Here is a 20754-nt window from a genome sequence, read left to right on the forward strand (position 1 = left end):
AGGAATGATTCCAGTTCTATATTTATCCAAGCTGAAGCAGGAGATTAGCTCGTACTGACCACTTCACATGAGAGTGACATAGGCACTTCAACATCTGCCATCTCCATCTGTAATAAGACCGCAGTCAGCACGCCAATATTGGCTAATCTCCTATACGACTGGCTGGAAGGTGGAGAATTTAAGAGGCTCCTACAGTTTTAGCCAATGGTAATGACTCAATCAGGGGAGTTAAGTCTGTGCAACTGTTTTGAAAATCATCAGTTAAACGTCTCAAAATGTTGCTCACTGTCTTAGAACATAGTCAAATTTAATCTGATTAGCTAGATAAACTGGGTTAAAATCGGTAGAAGAAAAAGATTTCTCTGTATCTAAACTTACCCCACTCAATGGCCAATTTGAAGATTGAAAAGAATGAAGCTGAGTGTCCTAATAGTACCTCTAAAGTACCTGTAAAGACCTTCTGTTTGAACAAACATGTAATGTGGCGCTGACACCATAGCCTTGCTGCTGATGGATGGTGTCGAAGGAGAACAATCTCCATAGAAAGGTCAGCAGAGTTGTGTGTTAATAAAAACGTCCAGGGACAGATTGGGCTTTAATGAAGAGCCATCTCAACATGAAGAGAAAGCTCATCTATCTCCTGCTGATAGATGAGCTAACAGGGCTGCTGAATGATCACGCTAGACAACCAGGTTAACTCTCACTACAGGGAACAAGGCGTGGCGTAGGACGACGGGTTTTATTAGCTATGTTGAATGCATGGGAACACAATCAGTCTCCTGTATGTTCTCTAGAAACGTTAACGGGATGAGTGACCGATTGGGTTCTAAGTGTTAGCCCTCTAAACTAAAGCCTAATCATAGTAAGATCAAGAGAAATGCAACATTCAAATAATGCAACCATGGATATACTGTACCTCACCACAAACATCTTGAGAAGAAACAGATTTATTGTAAATATGATTTTAGATGTGTACAATACAATGGAGTTTCCTCTTCCCAACTTGCACATACATATATGACAAGTAATATTTCATTTTGTTAGAATACAAAATCAGTTGTGCTTCACGAATAACATGATCCACTGACAAAGAGCACCATCGTCTTCCCACTCCTAAAGGTTGGAACCAAGACCACTAGCTGCATCATGAATGCAATTCAGCCTCAGCCAGGGGCACAATTTAGTTCAATGACGATTAGGTAAATAATGTTTTTATTTAGATTTAGAAATGAACAAAGTTTGGATGTAAATAGTTAAATAATTTCATAGGACATGATTTAGAATCAATGGCCATTGTGTTATTACTTTACATTATGCCATTATGTAGCATGATGACCAGTCAGCTGGAATGTTAATTTACACGTCATGTACATGTGTTATGCTATTATATCAGTGGAAGCTATTTTAGTGAGGGAGTTATACTTCACTACTACACATATAAGTGTTACTGTAGGTTCCCTCCATGACTAAAATTATGACAAAATATCTCATTCAATGCACTGTGGACGCATACAGTATAATAGGTGCACTCTATCTACAATCAATGGAGCTGTGGACTTCTGCACATGTTTTAACACTGAGAAACCAGATACATTATCTGGTGATTGTAGTTAAAAAATGAACTCTTGTTGGATATTATATTGTTATTGAGAGGGTCCTCTGAAGTGGAACAGTGATTTCATATCATGCTATACAGTATAATATTATGCATCAATCTGTTCATAGACCAGTCAGTATTTGGACAATTAAATCAGGTGAACATTTCATTTGGACACAAGGCACAGACTTATTCTATGGCCCTACCAAAACATCACCTTAACTATGTACTGTACAGCCATACTAAATATGTCTCTATATTTATGACCTAAGGAATCAGCCCTTTTGCAGTCAATGCAAATTTGCAGTACTTTTCCTTACCATTTTCATTGTCGGACATTGTTTTGTATAGACAAATGTAATACACAAATACGTATACCTTTTTTTGCGTCACATCATTGGAATTCTGAAGTCTTCTGTCTTATTGTTGCAAATGTTGAACTGATATGCGTTGCATATATGCCAAAAACTGCATATATGACTAGTCTAGTCTAGAAAATTCTACATACAAGTGGCTTGTGTGATGAAACAACAATACAACGTGTTGCAGTTTGTGTGACTGTGAGTTACATCATGCAATAGCAAAATAAAGATTTGAACATATTCATTATGAGAAATGTAAGATGGTGCCTTGGTTGTTAGCATATAGCAGCAATCTATAGTATTGGTGCATTACGTTTCACTGACAATGTGATAACACACTCAAAACATATAGTTGTGTGCCTGACTATACAATACATATCTGGTTCAAATGTGGTTAAAAATACAAGCACTTATTGTATAGTAGGCCTTAGCAAATCAGTATTGATGATTGTTCCCTTAGTCTAATCAAAAAATGTCAACTTGTGTTTTTTCATACTGTACCAACCACAAATTAAAAACTTTTTGTCCACCTCTAATGCTTTCCAAAGTTCTAAGAGTAGGGAATGTGACTCACGGCTATTCTTACCAGATCTCATGTGGTGAGTAAGAGAATGAATGACAAGCTGCTGGCTTTCACTCCTCCAGCCATTAGAGTCACTTTGTCACTGGTAGACAGACAAATGGACAGCGGAAAGCCATGGAAAGTTGAGAGGCATGATTAAGACATACGGACAAAGTGTGGGCTGCTCTTGAATCAGTGGGCAGTGACAAACGCAACACATGGCAAATTGCATCAGAAGCCCTTTATTAAAAAGCTTTTTTTGGTAAGTGTTTCATGCTAATGCACTGTGCTGCTCATGTGGGCTCCCAAGAATGGAGTGTTGGGAGAAAAATGTACTATTTTTCATCTGATGATGCACAACTAGCCCAATGGAAAAGACAGGCACATCTTGACCTGTGTGTTTGTACATGGGTATTCTCAGATGTTTTAGTAGGCTACTCCAGATTTTCAAAAATAACACATTTTATTTGTATGTGTATATCTTATAAAGTTGATGAAAATGTAGATTTTCTTTTTTAAATAATAATAATAAAAAGAATAAAAAAAGAATATTTTGTTATGAATAATTAGTACATAACGTATTGCAATTTCTCTTTTACAGATAGTTAAAGTTTGATTCGTGCATGCAATGACATCAGCTCATGGTGATTTCAGAGGACCTTCTCTGTCTTAATCCAGGGCTTGATCTCATACTAAATGAAATCCATCCACTCTATTTACCCAGGCTGTACCTTTTATGGCTGTTTCAGGAACATCCACTACCCTTTAACATCTCTCTGGGTAGCCGTAAAGGAGCCCTCAGTAGTTTTCTACTGCCACAACAGTCTGAGCTGGGGGCTCTAGGCCATGTAAAGATTTGGTAGTATTGATGGAGGTGGGTGAGAAACAGGCACCCCTGCACAACATGAATCCCATACTAATCAATTTTGGAATTATCATAAATATATAGGCAATATGTTCACTCATTTATTGGCAGTGACGTTACATGTATGGAAAGGACACAATTCCTTCTGTGTTTTCTCTATCATTGTTCTAAGGTACCAAGGTAAACACACACACACAATGCATTGTCGAATGGAAACAGAAATAAAGAATGTTAAGTGATAGATGTAACTCACCGTTTTCAACTGACAGTTGTGGACCTGTTTGCAAGATGAAGACATTTAAGTAAATTCCACACCTTAGACAATGGTTTATAAGACGAGCTCTTTGATTTGAACAGTTTTCTCAGAGAAAGGCACAGCCCTAACACCAGAGAGAGCAGAGTAGGGTGTGTATAACGCTGTGGCTACAGAACTGGTTTGGTGCAGTCTCATCCACCTCATGCTCTGTAGGCTCTGAAGGAGAATATACAGTCCATATCTGAAATTGTTACTGTTTCCCTATAGATGCAATCATGAGCCCGAGGTTCCGAGCATGAGCATTACCAACAAGTCCCCCCACAGTATATACACTACACAACATCTGAGGAAATGTCAATCAATGTTGAGGAGAACAATGTATCCCTTTGCTGCTCCACTCCTCTGCTCCACTGCGTCTAGTTCAAACCTACTGGCTTATCCGAGGTGGATTCAGTGGAAACTACATGAGATGATACACATTTTCAGGCCCTTTGAGATCTCAGTTAATACTGACAATAGGAAAAGTCTATTGCCACTGGGCTTTTGTACAGTTCCAGTCTCTTCCACCGCTGCATGGCTCCAGACTCATCCTGGCTAATCTGTCCATCAGAGGTCAATCATTGCTATGCTCTGCTCATTAATGTTAGTCTGACTTGCAGTATATGATTCATTTGTATTAGTTGCAATATAATCATCAATACAGTGATGACTGGAAACTTGGAGGTTTGGAGTATGTGGTTCTGGTCACTCTCCTCCCACTGGCAGGAGTCCCACACATGCCTGTCACATGCACAGTCAGCCACACGCATTAGTAGACACACAGCACCCCTAGAGAGGTGCACTCAATCCAGGACCGCTGTCCAACTTCAGCAACCTTCTGACCGACTCTGACTCTGACTCTGACTCTGACTCTGACTCTGACTCTGACTCTGACTCTCTCTCTCTCTCTCTCTCTCTCTCTCTCTCTCTCTCTCTCTCTCTCTCTCTCTCTCTCTCTCTCTCTCTCTCTCTCTCTCTCTCTCTCTCTCTCTCTCTCTCTCTCTCTCTCTCTCTCTCACAGCTGGGGTTATAGTGGGTATGGTGGTGGGGTGGGCTCTCAGATCAAACAGTCACTTCTGTCTTGCTGTTGCTGACAAAGTAGGGCTGCGGAGGCATGTAGTGCTGGCTGCGCGAGGTGCTGTGCATCTCGTTCACCTGCTCTATGGTGCAGTGTTTCTTAGTGCCGTGGCTCTGCCGGCGGCCCACCGTCTCTGAGCCGTCCCAGTTCTTCTGCATCCCCGGGTTGGCGATTGTGTTGGAGCCATAGGCCAGGGTATGGGAGCTGCTGCTGTAGCTGCTGTGGCCCTTGGTGCTTTTGGATTTGTGTCCGTTCTGCTTTAGGGAAGGCTGTAAGGGAGGGCTGTAGGGGTTGCTGGGCTCCTGCTCTATGCGGTGCATCGGGTGCATAGGGAGACTGCCCTTGGCTGCCATCTCTACCATGTGCCGCCGGTTGGTGTAGAAGTTGTCATTAACCTTCTCCGCTGGAAACAGACATACACACATACACAAGAGCAAAAAAACATAAATGAAAAAATATTGGAATGACAGCCATTTTGTTAATGTCATGCACAGGCAATAGCAAATGTTCCGGTCTTTGCTTTGGTGAGATTTATTTAGATTAGTTGAGATATTGAAGTATTTGAGGATTTTCGACTGTTTCCAAATCTATATTTTTTGTAAATGCAATATTAATGCCATATTAATCCTAAACTAGGATAGATTACATATTGTCATGTGGGGTGAGGAACATTTGAGAAAATGGGAGCTAAAGGTTTTTTAAAGGATACCGAGGTGAAAAATACATTTTGCCTGAGCCGTGTTGAATGTTGTTGATCATCATATAAATGTAAATGATTTTCGCAACATTGCCATTATCATCTGGAAACATGCAGGCTTTAGCTAATAGTAAACAACCCCCTCCAGATTGGTTGGAGAGTTTGCTCTTTTCAAAGCTGGTTGTGTGCACAGTTGTATTGTAATATGCAAATGAATATGTCCCTGAGCATTCTGGAATGTTTACTTGATTTCTATGGTATATTTTATGCTATGTGTATAATATATCCTTTAACTATCGGACATCATTTGCCCATAACAGCCACTGACATTGTTACATGGTGTCATTTGACATGTCCAATCTGGTGCAGACCTCTTCTGAAAACATTATCTCCTCACTAATTGTGGAGCAACACCATACTCTACAGTGTTAGTCATTTCGCCGTGTGACATTTCAGACTTTCTAATTAAATGTCCTGCCGTTGACCTTTAATCTGTTATGATACCCCGGTGGGCGGAGGCAGAGGCAGACGGCCTCAGCCTCAATGTTCTGGATCAGACACCGCCACATTAGTGAGACTCGTCTCAAACAAGGGAGGAGCAGTGCAGAGCTCCCTCTGAACAAAGTGCTTTCATAGCGTACACATCAATGGCCCACAGCTTAATACATATCAGAGAATCAGAGAGGAGGGAGAGGACCACATTGGTTTACATAGACTCAACCCAAACAGTTTAATAAGTTTCCCCACCGGCACTCATTCCTCTGTTCTCCCTCCCATCCCCTAGTCACCGGGCAGCTCTCATTAGATACACTACCGTTCAAAAGTTTGGGGTCACTTAGAAATAGCATTTAAAAAAAAAAAAAAAAAGCAAATTTTTGTCCATTAAAATAACATATAATTGATCTGAAATACAGTGTAGACATTGTTAATGTTTTAAATGACTATTGTAGCTGGAAACGGCAGATTTTTTATGGAATATCTGCATAGGCGTAGCTAATCCAAGTGTGTTAGCTAATCCAAGTTTATCATTTTAAAAGGCTAATTGATCATTAGAAAACCCTTTTGCAATTATGTTAGCACAGCTGAAAACTGTTGTCCTGATTAAAGAAGCAATAAAACTGGCCTTCTTTAGACTAGTTGAGTATCTGGAGCATCAGCATTTGTGGGTTCGATCACAGGCTCAAAATGGCCAGAAACAAAGACCTTTCTTCTGAAACTCATCAGTCTATTCTTGTTCTGAGAAATGAAGGCTATTCCATGCGAGAAATTGCCAAGAAACTGAAGATCTCGTACAACGCTGTGTACTACTCCCTTCACAGGACAGCGCAAACTGGCTCTAACCAGAATAGAAAGAGGAGTGGGAGGCCCCGGGGCACAACTGAGCAAGAGGACGAGTACATTAGAGTGTCTAGTTTGAGAAACAGATGCCTCACAAGTTCTCAACTGGTAGCTTCATTAAATAGTACCCGCAAAACACGAGTCTCAACGTCAACAGTAAAGAGGCGACTCCTGGATGCTGGCCTTCTAGGCAGATTTCCTCTGTCCAGTGTCTATGTTCTTTTGCCCATCTTAATCTTTTCTTTTTATAGGCCAGTCTGAGATATGGCTTTTTCTTTGCAACTCTGTCTATAAGGCTAGCGTCCCGGAGTCGCCTCTTCACTGTTGACGTTGAGACTGGTGTTTTTCGGGTACTATTTAATGATCAATTAGCCTTTTAAAATAATAAACTTGGATTAGCTAACACAACGTGCCATTGGAACACAGGAGTGATGGTTGCTGATAATGGGCCTCTGTACGCCTATGTAGATATTCCATAAAAGATCTGCCCGCTTCCAGCTACAATAGTCATTTACAACATTAACAATGTCTACACTGTATTTCTGATCAATTTGATGTTATTTTAATGGACAGAAAATTAGCTTTTCTTTCAAAAACAAGGACATTTCTGAGTGGCCCCAAACTTTTGAACGGTAGCGTACGTTTCCCCCCAGTCTTTATGTCCCATAATGATCCATTTGCAGCTTGACGCCTCTTCACTAGATTAGCAGCAGTCAGGGAAGTTTCATCTGATTGTCTATAATGTCACAGAGAGAATCTGGTGAATGTTCCACATGCCCGCCGCCACATCATCCTCTGTGGGATTGTGCCTCTGCAGCTCTGACAGCTGCAATCTCATCCAGACCCATTTATGGCGAGGGGCTTTGAAGTTCCTTTAGTTGAATCAGGCAGAATCCATAAGGAGACCCCTGTTTAATTAGGGTGATAAACGCTATCAAATATGTCTCCTTCACTTCTTTTAATTCCCCATCAGAAGCAGAGATGGTTTCTGATGCCTGTCTCTCTGGTTTATTAATCAGAGCGTTTATCAGCTCTGCTAGCTCACTTTCCTGTTTCTCCTATTGGTCTATGGAGAAAACGACTGACTGTTTGAGCATCAATCAGTGTAAAAGAAAACCTTAGAGATAAAGTCAACATGCTTAGACATTGCTTTCCTGTGAGCCTAAGTAATCATTCCCTTTTTCTACATTTCAGAGACATTAGTTCAGCACCATGACATTTTGCTTCTAATGGAGAGGCGAAGATAACAGGGAAAGTCTCTGACATAACTACATGACGAGGAAATCAACAATATCCCCTGGCACGTGACACCCATACATAAATTAGAATCCCAATCTAATTCACTGTCTATGGCATACACACAATGCTGAAATTGCAGAGATCTTCATGTAGACTTGTATCCTAAATGAATGCATCAAAGAGAAGGCTGCTTGCAGAATTGTCATGTTCAACTCAATTATAATTACAGCTTTTTGGAGAATGGCATGAGAAATAATTATCCTAGTGTTTACAGCCAGAAGAGCGGCAGGCAGATCCAAAATATCTTCAGACCACTCCCCGATGGGGCTCCCGCTCCTTTATAAATTAGCCAGTTCAGATTGTAAACGTCTGTGAGAAATCCAGTTCTGTGACCTTACAAAATCACTGGGTGGACAGTGGGAGAGAATAATTGATTGCTAGATTTTGGTTTATCATTTCCCAAACCTTGGATTTATCACTCAGGGAATTTAGAGGTGAGGCATAAGACATATTTCAGTTAATAATGGGTCAAGCTGGGATGTTTACTTTATTATACTCGCCCTCTCAAAATGTTATAGAAAATCAATTTTCCAACATAATGTTGAAGGATAATTGAAGAGACATGGTTTCTTGATCCTAATATTGGTTCTGTGGTCAATAAGAGCTGACTCAATGTAGATCTTCAATAGTTGATTTAGGTACTGTAACAGTGACTGTTCAACATTTCACAGGGTTCTTCATATATGATGTGCAGCAGCAAAACTATAGGTGATATAGAACGTATTTTTATTTACGGTTATCATTGGCGCCTAAGAGCAACAAAGGCAAAACAATGGATAGCCTTGAGACATGAAATTTGAAAGACAAATCAATTACAGTAATTTTCCTAAAAGCTAGGCTATTTTCCTCCCTTTCTGAAAGGAAAAATTCTACATCTGTTATCCTGTCTAATCTGAAATAAACCGTTTACACAGTGTAAATATCTTTGTTGAGAGCCTCTCTCTCTTTGAGGTTTTTCTTTAAACGGAAAGTGTCACATAAACATAGTGTCTCTCAGTAAGTAACCATACAGCATGCTAGGATGGAGACGGAGACCAGGCTAACTGATAATTACAGCAGGCAGCAGAACATATCTACATTAGCTGCTTGGTGTTTTTTGCTCATCATTCGAGATCTCCATTGTGTTAATTAGCCCACATTTAATCATGTTATTTGAGTGTGATTACATGGAAGTTCGACACTTCAGAGGCGTATGCTCATTTGCGATCTCGGCTGATATTCCTATCCTCACGTCCTCTTTTATGAGAAGAGATGCCTTCAATTTAACAGATGGCCAAATAAATACTGTACCATTCCCATCCATTTCAGCGGAATGATTTCCCTTTCTCACATGCTATAGGTATGAATGATTGATATTGATATTGCATGGCATGTGCTTTAACAGTTTGGACACACTTATTCATTCAAGGGTTTTTCTTTATATTTACTATTTTCTACATTGTAGAATATTAGTGAAGACATCAAAACTATGAAATAACACTTATGGAATCATGTAGTAACCAAAAAAATAAATAAGAATGGCACAGGAGAGGATGGCTGCCTTTTTATTGGCTCTTAACCAACCGTGCTATTTTGTTTGTTTTTAAGCATTTCACTGTAAGGTCTACACCTGTTGTAGTCGGCGCATGTGACAAATAACATTTGATTTGATTTGAAAATTGTTAAACAAAGCAAAATATATTTTAGATTTTCGATTCTTCAAAGTAGCCACCCTTTGCCTTAATGACAGCTTTACACACTCTTGGCATTCTCTCAACCAGCTTCATGAGGAATGCTTTTACAACAGTCTTGAAGAAGTTCCCACATATGCTGAGCACTTGTTGTCTGCTTTTCCTTCACTCTGCAGTCCAAGTCATCCCAAACCGTCTAAATTGGGTTGTGGTCGGGTGATTGTGGAGGCCAGGTCATCTGATGCAGCACTCCATCACTCTCCTTGGTCAAATAGCCCTTACACAGCCTGGAGGTCTGTTTTGGGTCATTGTCCTGTTGAAAAACTAATGATAGTCCCACTAAGCGCAAACCAGATGGGATGGCGTATCGCTGCCGAATTCTGTGGTAGCCATGCTGGTTAAGTGTGCCTTGAATTTTTTATAAATCACTTACAGTGTCACCAGCAAAGCACCCCACACCATCACACCTCCTCCTCCATGCTTCACGGTGGGAACCACACAGGCGGAGATCATCACCTACTCTGCGTCTCACAAAGACATGGCGGTTGGAACCAAAAATCTCAAATTTGGAATCATCAGACCAAAAGACAGATTTCCACTGGTCTAATGTCCATTGCTAGTGTTTCTTGGCCCAAGCAAGTCTCTTATTATTATTGGTGTCCTTTAGTAGTGGTTCCTTTGCAGCAAATCGACCATGAAGGCCTGATTCACTCAGTCTCCTCTGAACAGTTGATGTTGAGACGTGTCTGTTACTTGAACTCTGTGAAGCATTTATTTTGGCTGCAATCTGAGGTGCAGTTAAGTCTAATGAACTTATGCTCTGCAACAGAGGTAACTCTGGGTCTTCTTTTCCTGTGGCGGTCCACATGAGAGCCAGTTTCATCATAGCACTTGATGGTTTTTGCGACTGCACTTGAAGAAACTTTCAAAGTTCTTGACATTTTCCGGATTGACTTACTTTCATGTCTTAAAGTAACGATGGACTGTCATTTCTCTTTGCTTACTTGAGCTGTGCTTGCCATAATATGGTATTTTACCAATAGGGCTATCATCTGTATACCACCCCTACCTTGTCACAACACAACTGATTGGCTCAAACGCATTAAGAAGGAAAGAAATTCCACAAATTAACTTTAAACAAAGGCACACATGTTAATTGAAATGCATTCCAGGTGACTACCTCATGAAGCTGGTTGAGAGAATGCCAAGAGTGTGAAAAGCTGTCATCAAGGCAAATGGTGGCTACTTTGAAGAATCTCAAATATAAAATATATTTTGATTTGTTGAAAACGTTTTTGGTTGCTACATGTGTCCGTATGTGTTACTTCCTAGTTTTGATGTCTTCACTATTCTACAATATAGAAAATAGTAAAAAATAAAGAGAAATCCTGAAATCAGTAGGTGTCTCCAATCTTTTGACTGATACTTATATTGTACTGTGAAATATATGCATTTCGTTAGATTTGAAATTATAATTAAATTACATATTACCCCTTTTGATTAGCTGATGAAATCTGATTAGCTATTTTGATTGTGAAGTTAATCAGAGAAGCAGCTCAGCGCTTATTCCTGTATTCCCATATCCGCATATCTTAGAATGAGCAATAACTGTGTCTCTTACCGACAGCCTTGAGGGAGGCGTACTTATTGAGCTCTTTCCCAGGTTGCTGTTGCTCATAGGGGCTAGTGATCTGTCCCATGGAAGGGTAAGGGTGGGGAGGAGACCCTAAGCCTGGCATTAGTGATGATCCTGGACCCACACTGTTCATCTGGTTAGCCTCTGGAGGGAGAGAAAGAGAAAGATGGCAGAGAGAGAGGTGTCAGTCTGGCAGAAAAAGTAAAAAATGTCATTAAATATTGATGTTCCATCTGAGTGATTGAGATTATGGGCCCATATAAATGCTACAATGTATTTAGAAGTTAGCAAATTCGATTATGCACTGTTGTATTGTTTTCCCACTTAAGTGAGGCAATATTTTTTACATTTTACTGCAGTGGGCTAAATCAGGGTCACACAGTGTTTCTTGGTAGTCTTAAGTCACCGAACATCCGGTGTTTCTATCTGAAATGGTCTTATGTAATGTATATAAAGTGTAATATTGGGATGCAAACTCAAAATGTAATACATTTCAACTAAATCTGACATGGTACAGGTGTTTTATTTTTTTAAGCCCATAACCATGTGAGTGAGGTTTCAAAGTAGATATGTTTAAATTCTTTTATTTTTTTATAGATTTTGAAATTACGAAAAATATTAATAACATTCCACCCATGAGGCCACTAGATAATTTGGCTGCATGAGATGTCAGTCCTGTCAGTGGTGAGATGTAAGAGCTGGTGTCTCCCAGGAAAGCTGTGGAAGTCGAGACCTGATAGACCCCACATAGGCAGCTTACACTTCTCATCTCATTGACCTGCCAACACAATTGTTATAGTCTCTTCATGTTAGCCCTGGGATACAAATCATTAACCGTCCATCGCTCCAAGCTAGATGGCTCCTCTAGCCAGCTCACTGTGCTAATCCTCTCCCAATTGAATCTCTTTGGTTTCCTCCAAACAAGCCTCAGCCAAAACCAACAGCAGCGTAGCTCAGCCCCCAGCTGATATGTCTCTCAATAGGTCTGATCGAAATCAATTTGACAGATGGATAAGAATGGACAGAGGTAATTGCTTCAGATCCTTGGTAACATTGCACCCCGTGCTGGTTGGCCTTCCCTGGGGACTCAGCTGGAGAGAGAGAGTGTGATGACTGCTCTTTATAAGATGGTACTAATCCAGCATCCAGCATGCAGACATCTGCTTAATTGAGGAGTGCATGGAACCATGGCAAATTGACTGGCCCCCTGCCTGCTGGCATGGCAGAGCAACCAGATGTTGTGGGCATCATTTTCAACTGGCCCCGCAGGACCCAAAGGAGGTCAGGAGACAGCAGACTGCACCCACGCCCAGGTGGCAGTTTGGGGGACGGTGAATACCACCTTAATAACTCCAGCAATACTACAGTAGCTATCTGCAGTAGAAAATCAATAAAGTAAAGTTAACTAATAGCTCATTATTGATATTGTGTGTAATAGCAGAGTTGTATAAAATGCATTCCCCCAGTTTGGCTGTAGCAGTTACTGATTGGTCAAGGTAATACTGTACATCCATTCAGCCCATGTTGTTGTTGTATCCGTATTCATGTTGCACATGTAAACATAAGTCTCTTCCATTACTGATGTCCACAGCCCACTGTGAGGAACAATACCAGGACCTTGAGAGAGTAGAGTCATTGTAGTAGACATTGTAAGTGACCATAAACTGCTGCTTGGGCATGTTGAGAACACGAATGAGTTTTCAAAGTACAAGCAATCTGTTGAGAAGCGGATTGAACCTATGGCACGAAATGCTGTTAGTAACAATAGTTTCCTATGTATGACCACATACCACAGAATGGTCCAGCACTGCTTGAAGGTTGGATTCATTTGAAGGCTACTACAAATTGTAAATATCATCTGTTAGAAAAAGGGAAAATAATGATCTGACTTCTTATGGGCCCTGTTCTAAATTAGATATTAATTAGTCTACAATCGTTTTGATTTTCACAGCACCATCAATAAGTAACTGAGTAATATAAAAGCGATATTAAGTAACTGTTTATTATTATTATGATTAATCAAAAGACATAGGTCATTCAATGATTATTTATAGTGAACAAGTATTCATTAAAAAGAGTCAATGAAAAGGAGTTACCTTGACTGTACCTTTTTGAGACTGAGATCAATGAAGAACTATAAACTGCTTTAGAAAATAGAGATGACAACCTCCAGTTCAATATTCATCTCACAGATGTGAACGTAGAAGAACTGGCAACATTTACTCTAGTGTGAATGCTTTTTGAATATATAACTGTTGTGTTCTTACTACGACACAAACAGTAATAAATGATACTTGAAACAGAGATAACGTTGACATGACTTTCTCGTTCAAACTCAAGTTCAAGCACAGTGCGTTCATGCGCAGGCGCAGTACTCAATTAGTATCAATGCTCTAGGTTCCACAATAACATCATACAGTAGTGCCTATGATGAAAGCTGTATAATAGTATCACATTATATCATACTTAACAAGGATTCCAGAATTCAATCATATCTACAGTGTGACCACCCTCCTTTCCCTAGTCATGATGATCAAAACAGGATGTCAACTTGTATGTTACACATAATAACTGGCCGTGATTAACGGCATATTTGCGGAGGCACACTGAGGCCAATTAACAACTTAGCGACTCCTTCAGTCAACATTTTCTGAGAGCAGATTTCTCTGGCAAGTTTACACTTCAGTAGATTGGGAGGATAAAAGGTGAAAAGGACATACAATCCCCATTACTTATGCCCCAAATCTTTAACTGTATGCTACTGTACACATACATCTCTCTGCTGCGCTGATGGTATGAGGGGAGAATACAGACATGGCCATCACTGAGTAGTCAACATCAATGTTTGTAATGTTTGTAATGATAAAATACAGGTTAAGTCAAATAAAATGGCTTATCTGTAAGATCTGTTGCATTATATTACCTCATTTTATTGTTGCCATGCAACATCTAATCAGGCACACACACCACAGTGTGAAAAGCAAAGAGCCTCTTTCGCTCGGTTTCATGTTAGTTAGTTGATAAGGAGGTCAGTGGACGTGGAACCCTGTTTGTCAGTGCTGCAACTAGTACAAAATATTCCATTCTAATTAGCTCCACAACTAATATACTAAATACATTTGCATTTGCACATTTAGCTGAACACTATCATCTGCTTTGGACAGTGGACAATGAGCCGTGAAAAAAATGGATAAAAAGAAAATCAAATCTAGGCTAAAATGGTTCTGTCTGTCTGTGAAAAGACTGATGCCAAGTGGACTGAAATAGATGTTCTGATTTGAAACAGGGTCTTGGTAGCAATGACCATTCGTCAGGGAAGAGATGTCAGCTATCGCTGAAATGTCACCAGAGCTTTTGTTCTCCTCGTCTTCCCGGCTGGCAGGCGATTTGATTGGATTCTGGTCTATTTTTCCCAGACAGTTACTTAATGAATATGCCAGCTTTAGTTACGCATGCTTCCTTGCTCATGACTCAGCAGCAGCCACTGGAAGGTTTCTCTTCTCCAGATGATGAACACAATCATCGCTGGATCTACAGGTCCGAAAGGCTGAAGGCAGCAGCGATGTAAGCAAAGATGTCTAGTCTGACTAGTCTGACAGCCGGGCCAAGAGTGCTTTAGCCAACAGCAGGTGCATTAATCAATTTTGGTTGGAGAGGAAAGAAAAATATGTTTCATGATAAGAAAAGTTGCATGATCTTTCAGAAGTTCAGAACCAAAATGTAGGAATGGATGGCTTGAAATCATCGTATCCCCAGAAAAATACAGCATCAACAGCAAAAAAATTGCAGTTCAAAATCAACTTTTGTTTTACTAAAAATAAATGAAGTTGATCCTTTGTGTTTATTTTCATGCTCATCCACAGGGGAATAAATATGAAGAATGGGAAAAGTTCATAGAAACTACCCTAGCAACTTGCCCACCAGATTTGGACCTAAAGGTTCCCTGAGGGCTACTGACTATGATAATCAGAAACTTTGGAAATTCTTATGAAATACTACACTGCCTCCTGGAAACATATTCCTCCTGCTGCACAGTGGTCCCAATAGATACGCTCCAACAGGAGACGGTTCAGGAACAACAGGGGAGTAGAGCATTCAACAGAGGTCTGGAGGGACCCCAGCATGAATGAATGATGATTGTTGAAACGTTCCAGTGTTTTCTGTGGAAAAAGACGAGGGTTTAAAGAGGAAGAGACCATTGCACAGAACTACAATATACTTTAAAGAGAGGAGAAAATGCTTTTGAATGGAAAATAGGGAAGGTGTTTATTTTCCTTAGCAAGTCCAATTAATATGAAAGAGGATAGTGTAGCAAGAGTTAAAAAGTGGGAGGAGGGCAGTGGGAGAATAAGGTCAGGGACAGGAGGCGTGAACCAAACATGAAACAACTGTCAGCACCACTTCAAAATGACTACTGTACTCTCCTCTGCCACTGAAAAATAAAAGATGGTACAAGTTTAACATTCTAACTTTTTTAACAAGTATCAACTTTTAGCTGTTCAGAGTCCACTGTGCCATGGAGCAGCCTCTCCATGATAATAAAACATATAATAATAGTGAAATAGGCTAATTAGAAGCTAATTTCCCACCGGTCAAATATATGTTTCTGTGCTGTGCTAATTACTTTGTAAAGGACCATGAAATGATCAGTGTTGTCTCATTAAAAGACATATACAGGGAAGCTTTACAACTCTTTCACTACACCTGCTAATAGCGGGTCAGGTATGGCTCTGTGACTAGGTGAAAACAATGAGTGGTTTTCAAGAATCATTGTTCTCTGAAATTACCCCACCTCTGGAAATCTGGAAATCTGAAGTACAAGCTGTTACTTTGGCATTGAGCAGCTAATTTAAGGAGTAATACATCAGTCCATCCATTGTCTGTGTACAACGGATAAAATCCCATTTCATCTGCCAGACATTGGTCCTCTTCACTTCAATTCACTTTCCATCTGTCTGCCACTGGTAAAAAGTGGTCCATTTGTGAAAACTTTTGTAAGGTTAAAGACTCAAAGGTTGTTGCAGGAGTAAGTGAATCAACACTACAGACACAGATACCTTCCAAGAACTCATAAAAAATGCAAGAGCGTATTTTGGGAGCTGGATGCCCCAAAGGGATAGATGGTACAATGGGAAGGACACTCATTCACAGGTTATTTCCAATTGGGGAGTGAAAGTCTGCAGAAGGATTAGTCCTAAGACCTCCAATAACATATACAGTATAATTTATTAGCAATACTTCATAATATTTGATGCACGCTTGTAGTTTCATCAGATGTTTTGGCATTGCTTTGTTGCATTGAAATATTTCAGATTCAATAAGCATGTACAGAAAATAACCTAATACAGTATATGCATACTTCCAATATACCTACTGCAAGGAATGTGATTTCAATACTTTGCACAGTTTGTCCGTATTTGATGTGGATTTTCACAAATTAATTTGTCTAGAATAGTCAGTGTGACATTTAACATTGAGCCTCTCGCAGAAACCTACCTCTGCTAGACGGATTTACAGGGTATTAGACAGTGCGCAAGAAGAAAGTCAGTCAGTCACTCTTATTGCCCTGATGGAAGAAGTCTATATTCCATGTAAATGTGTGTCTAGCCCCTGGCTTTTCTTCTTTATACTCATAAAGGTTGGACAAGCTGAGAGATTAATAGCCAGGTCTTGAAGATTGATGAGAAAAACATTTGACTCACCAGGGTAAATCATGACTTGACAGGTCATTTAATAGGTTGAATTTCCTCAGATGTAATTTACATAAAATAGGCATATGCAGTGATGGAACATAACCGATCTGGGTGCAGATGATGGCATAAAAACAGTATGTCTCTGAATTCCTACAGACTGAGGAAAGCCATTGTCTGCGTAATCCAATCTGACAGGTAGAGCTCACTGTGAGATAAAAGCAGCAGAAGAATCAATAACGCCTCCTCTCTTCTCCTCTCTCAGAGCATTGTTCACTCCTTCTCTGTGCTCTACCTGCTTCCATTACCTTAAAATCATACGCATTCATCAGCTCACCTCTGAAATGTAGCCTACGCTTCCAGACTCGGATTGTTATTGAGGGCAACACTTAACTTTGTAAATGTTGATGTTTATGGCTTGATTGGCAAACTAGGTGAACAGGTTTCTCTCCAGAGGCAAGTTTGACTACGCCAACTAAGTAATGGAATCTCCAACTTACAATGGCCTGTCTCCATAGTTCATACATTAACCAGTTGGCAACACCCACATGAGTAACAGTTCATACTCCCATTATTTATCTGCTGAGGGAGAACAGGCTCTGCTGTGCTCACAAAAAGCCTGCATGAAATTAACATTTAATTAATTTATATGCCGGCACTATGTAAATCTAATGTATAAGCTTTGTCTTTTTGTATTACTGAATGAAATTGACGTTCCCCTATGCTAAGAGTATATTGGATGGACAACACAATTATTTTGTCAAACTTATTAATTACAGTGACACCATTGCATGTGCTTTATGAATGGATAATTCAGTAAACAGTTAGGTAAAAATACAAGCACAGAATAACGATTTGCAAAAGGTACATTAAATATAGATAAAACATATTCACTATTTTGTGCATTAAGATGTATGTGCTGTGGTCTGGGTGAACTACTTAAAACCATGCATGATGGTGGGTTTGTGTGCACTATTTGTGATAATGCTAATCTCCATGCCACCAGTTGGGTCAAAGTTGTCCATGTATGGAAACGTGCGTTTCATTCATCTATAGTACAGACACAAATGTGACTTCTACAAAATAAATAATATGCCCATAGCAATGCAAAAGCTAATCACTATCTGCTCATCCAAGTGCTTGCATATTGCCATGTGCTACTTATGGTACATTAAATAAATTAGTTTAGACAAGAGAGAACTTCATTTGTATTTCATTAGTTGGAGTAAACCCTCATCTCACTTTTCAACCTTGTTGTATCAAGCTTCTCTTCTCAGCCTGCGAGCTTGACAAGGTGTTATCATTCATGTCAGGTACCAACAAAGATATAGAACTACAGCTTTGGTATGCAGCAGCAGTACTTTTAAAGGAGGTTTGGCCCTTAGGCGGAAGCTTAACTAAAGTGTCTCAAAATGATCACAGCATTCTTTTGTCTAAAACCATTCAACAAGGCAGATATGAAAAGGAAGAGGAGATATAAAATGTCCTGTTAAAAAATAGGCATGTAACTGGAAATAAAGGTGATGTTTTGTAACCGTTTTCCATTCATCATTGTAGGTAGTAGTAGTAACCCATTTAAATACAGTTTCCTGTGACACTGTCTTGTGGGGAAGGGCCTGCCAGACCGTCCGGCCGTGTGTGTTGGCAGCAAGGGAGAACTTTCTTCTCTTCGGCTGGCTGCCTAGAGAGAAAAGAGGCCAAGTGGCCACAGGTTCCCCTTGCTCACACAGGCAGGCCTGGAGGAGAGGGACAGGACAGTGCGTGTGGCCAAGATGGCCCCAGCAGCACACAGGACAGAAGTTGAGTGTAGCCTAGCCGCCAGCCAGCCACCCACCCAGAGGAGAGGCAACTAGAGGAGAGGAGAGGGAACTAGAACAAAGCCCTGTCTGTCTGAGAGGATTGTGTCATCTGTGACGCTGACACGTGTGAGAACTCCCTCTGGACCATTTCACTCAGTGCCAACCAGGCACCCACAACCCCTGCCATAGAGGCAGTATCCATCCTAGGGAGGCAGCCCTGGCATGGATACACTTGGCAGTGCCAGACATGGCTAGAGGACGAGGAGGGGAACAGGCCCTATAGACACACCACTCTACCCCCTGCCCAGAAGTGAGTCAAAGAGACAGAAGCAAAACGCCAGGGAGAAAATAACCATTTTAGTGGAGCTGTTGTGCAGTCAAAATAACTACAGTCCTCAACACATAAGATATGGGAAGGAAGCACAAAGCATTGTCTCCCGACAATGTATTGTCAAGGCTATAATCTCAGGAATATAGCAGACTATATTCTGTATACAGGGTACAGAATTTTGTAAAGTGTTTCTCAAGGCTTTTTCTGATGATTGGGAGAAAGGACACTTTGTATGCTTTGTATGCTAACAGGCTTTGTTGTTCTATTGTAATATCTGTCCATTCTAGCTAGTTGATCTAATGTTATAAATCCATCTGTGCTGCCCTGTTTTCCTGAATCTCACATACTACTGCAGCTGAACAAGGGGATTAATCTCCTGAACGCTTACCAACCAACTGAAGAGGGCTCAGTCACATAACTAGTGCTGCTGTTCCTGTCGGTGCAATTATTTACCTCTCATGTCCAGTTGACAAAATGAGATCCGTGTGTGTGTGTGTGTGTGTGTGTGTGTGTGTGTGTGTGTGTGTGTGTGTGTGTGTGTGTGTGTGTGTGTGTGTGTGTGTGTGTGTGTGTGTGTGTGTGTGTGTGTGTGTGTGTGTGTGTGTGTGTGTGTGTATGAAAGCCATACCTTGATGTCCTCAAATACATCAAAACGACAGTGGCGGTGATAGATTTCCCTGTGGTCGAACACAGAGCACAACCCATTTTGTTGCAACCAGATGCAAACCTGGCATGGAAATCTAAATAATATGGGAGGTATGTTGTTGTACAACTGAGGCATTATCTACAAAGAGAGAACTACCAGACCCAGTAGAGATTTAATGCTAGTGTACTACAATGACTGAACGTTGACTGGGTATTACTATGCTGCTCCTGAACTCAAAGTGCTGCTCCTGAACTCAAGGTGCTGCTCCTGAACTCAAGGTGCTGCTCCTGAACTCAAGGTGCTGCTCCTGAACTCAAGGTGCTGCTCCTGAACTCAAAGTGCTGCTCCTGAACTCAAGGTGCTGCTCCTGAACTCAAGGTGCTACTCCTGAACTCAAGGTGCTGCTCCTGAACTCAAGGTGCTGCTCTTGAACTCAAGGTGCTGCTCCTGAACTCAAGGTGCTACTCCTGAACTCAAGGTGCTGCTCCTGAACTCAAGGTGCTGCTCCTGAACTCAAGGTGCTGCTCCTGAACTCAAGGTGCTGCTCCTGAACTCAAGGTGCTGCTCCTGAACTCAAAGTGCTGCTCCTGAACTCAAGGTGCTGCTCCTGAACTCAAGGTGCTGCTCCTGAACTCAAAGTGCTGCTCCTGAACTCAAAGTGCTGCTCCTGAACTCAAGGTGCTGCTCCTGAACTCAAGGTGCTACTCCTGAACTCAAGGTGCTGCTCCTGAACTCAAAGTGCTGCTCCTGAACTCAAGGTGCTGCTCCTGAACTCAAGGTGCTGCTCCTGAACTCAAAGTGCTGCTCCTGAACTCAAGGTGCTGCTCCTGGACTAATAAGGTCTGGTGGTTTTGAGGCTGTAAGATGCATGGTTGTGATTGTTTGGGTT

The 20754-nt window shown here is 40.8% G+C and overlaps 1 protein-coding gene across 1 annotated transcript in view; it reads right to left on the minus strand.

Moving 5' to 3' along the window:
• Positions 1 to 4743: 4743 nt before the first annotated feature.
• Positions 4744 to 20754, minus strand: part of LOC120044552 (protein shisa-9B-like) — a 31952-nt gene continuing 15941 nt past the window's right edge. The window contains exons 3-4 of the mRNA XM_038989209.1: positions 11385 to 11543; positions 4744 to 5162 (exon numbers count right to left, since the gene is read on the minus strand). Of these exons, the coding sequence (XP_038845137.1) occupies positions 4744 to 5162; positions 11385 to 11543 (578 nt within the window). The remainder of the gene's footprint in view (positions 5163 to 11384; positions 11544 to 20754) is intronic.

This window comes from Salvelinus namaycush, chromosome 3 (genome assembly GCF_016432855.1).
Source record: "Salvelinus namaycush isolate Seneca chromosome 3, SaNama_1.0, whole genome shotgun sequence".
NCBI classification, from domain to species: domain Eukaryota; kingdom Metazoa; phylum Chordata; class Actinopteri; order Salmoniformes; family Salmonidae; genus Salvelinus; species Salvelinus namaycush.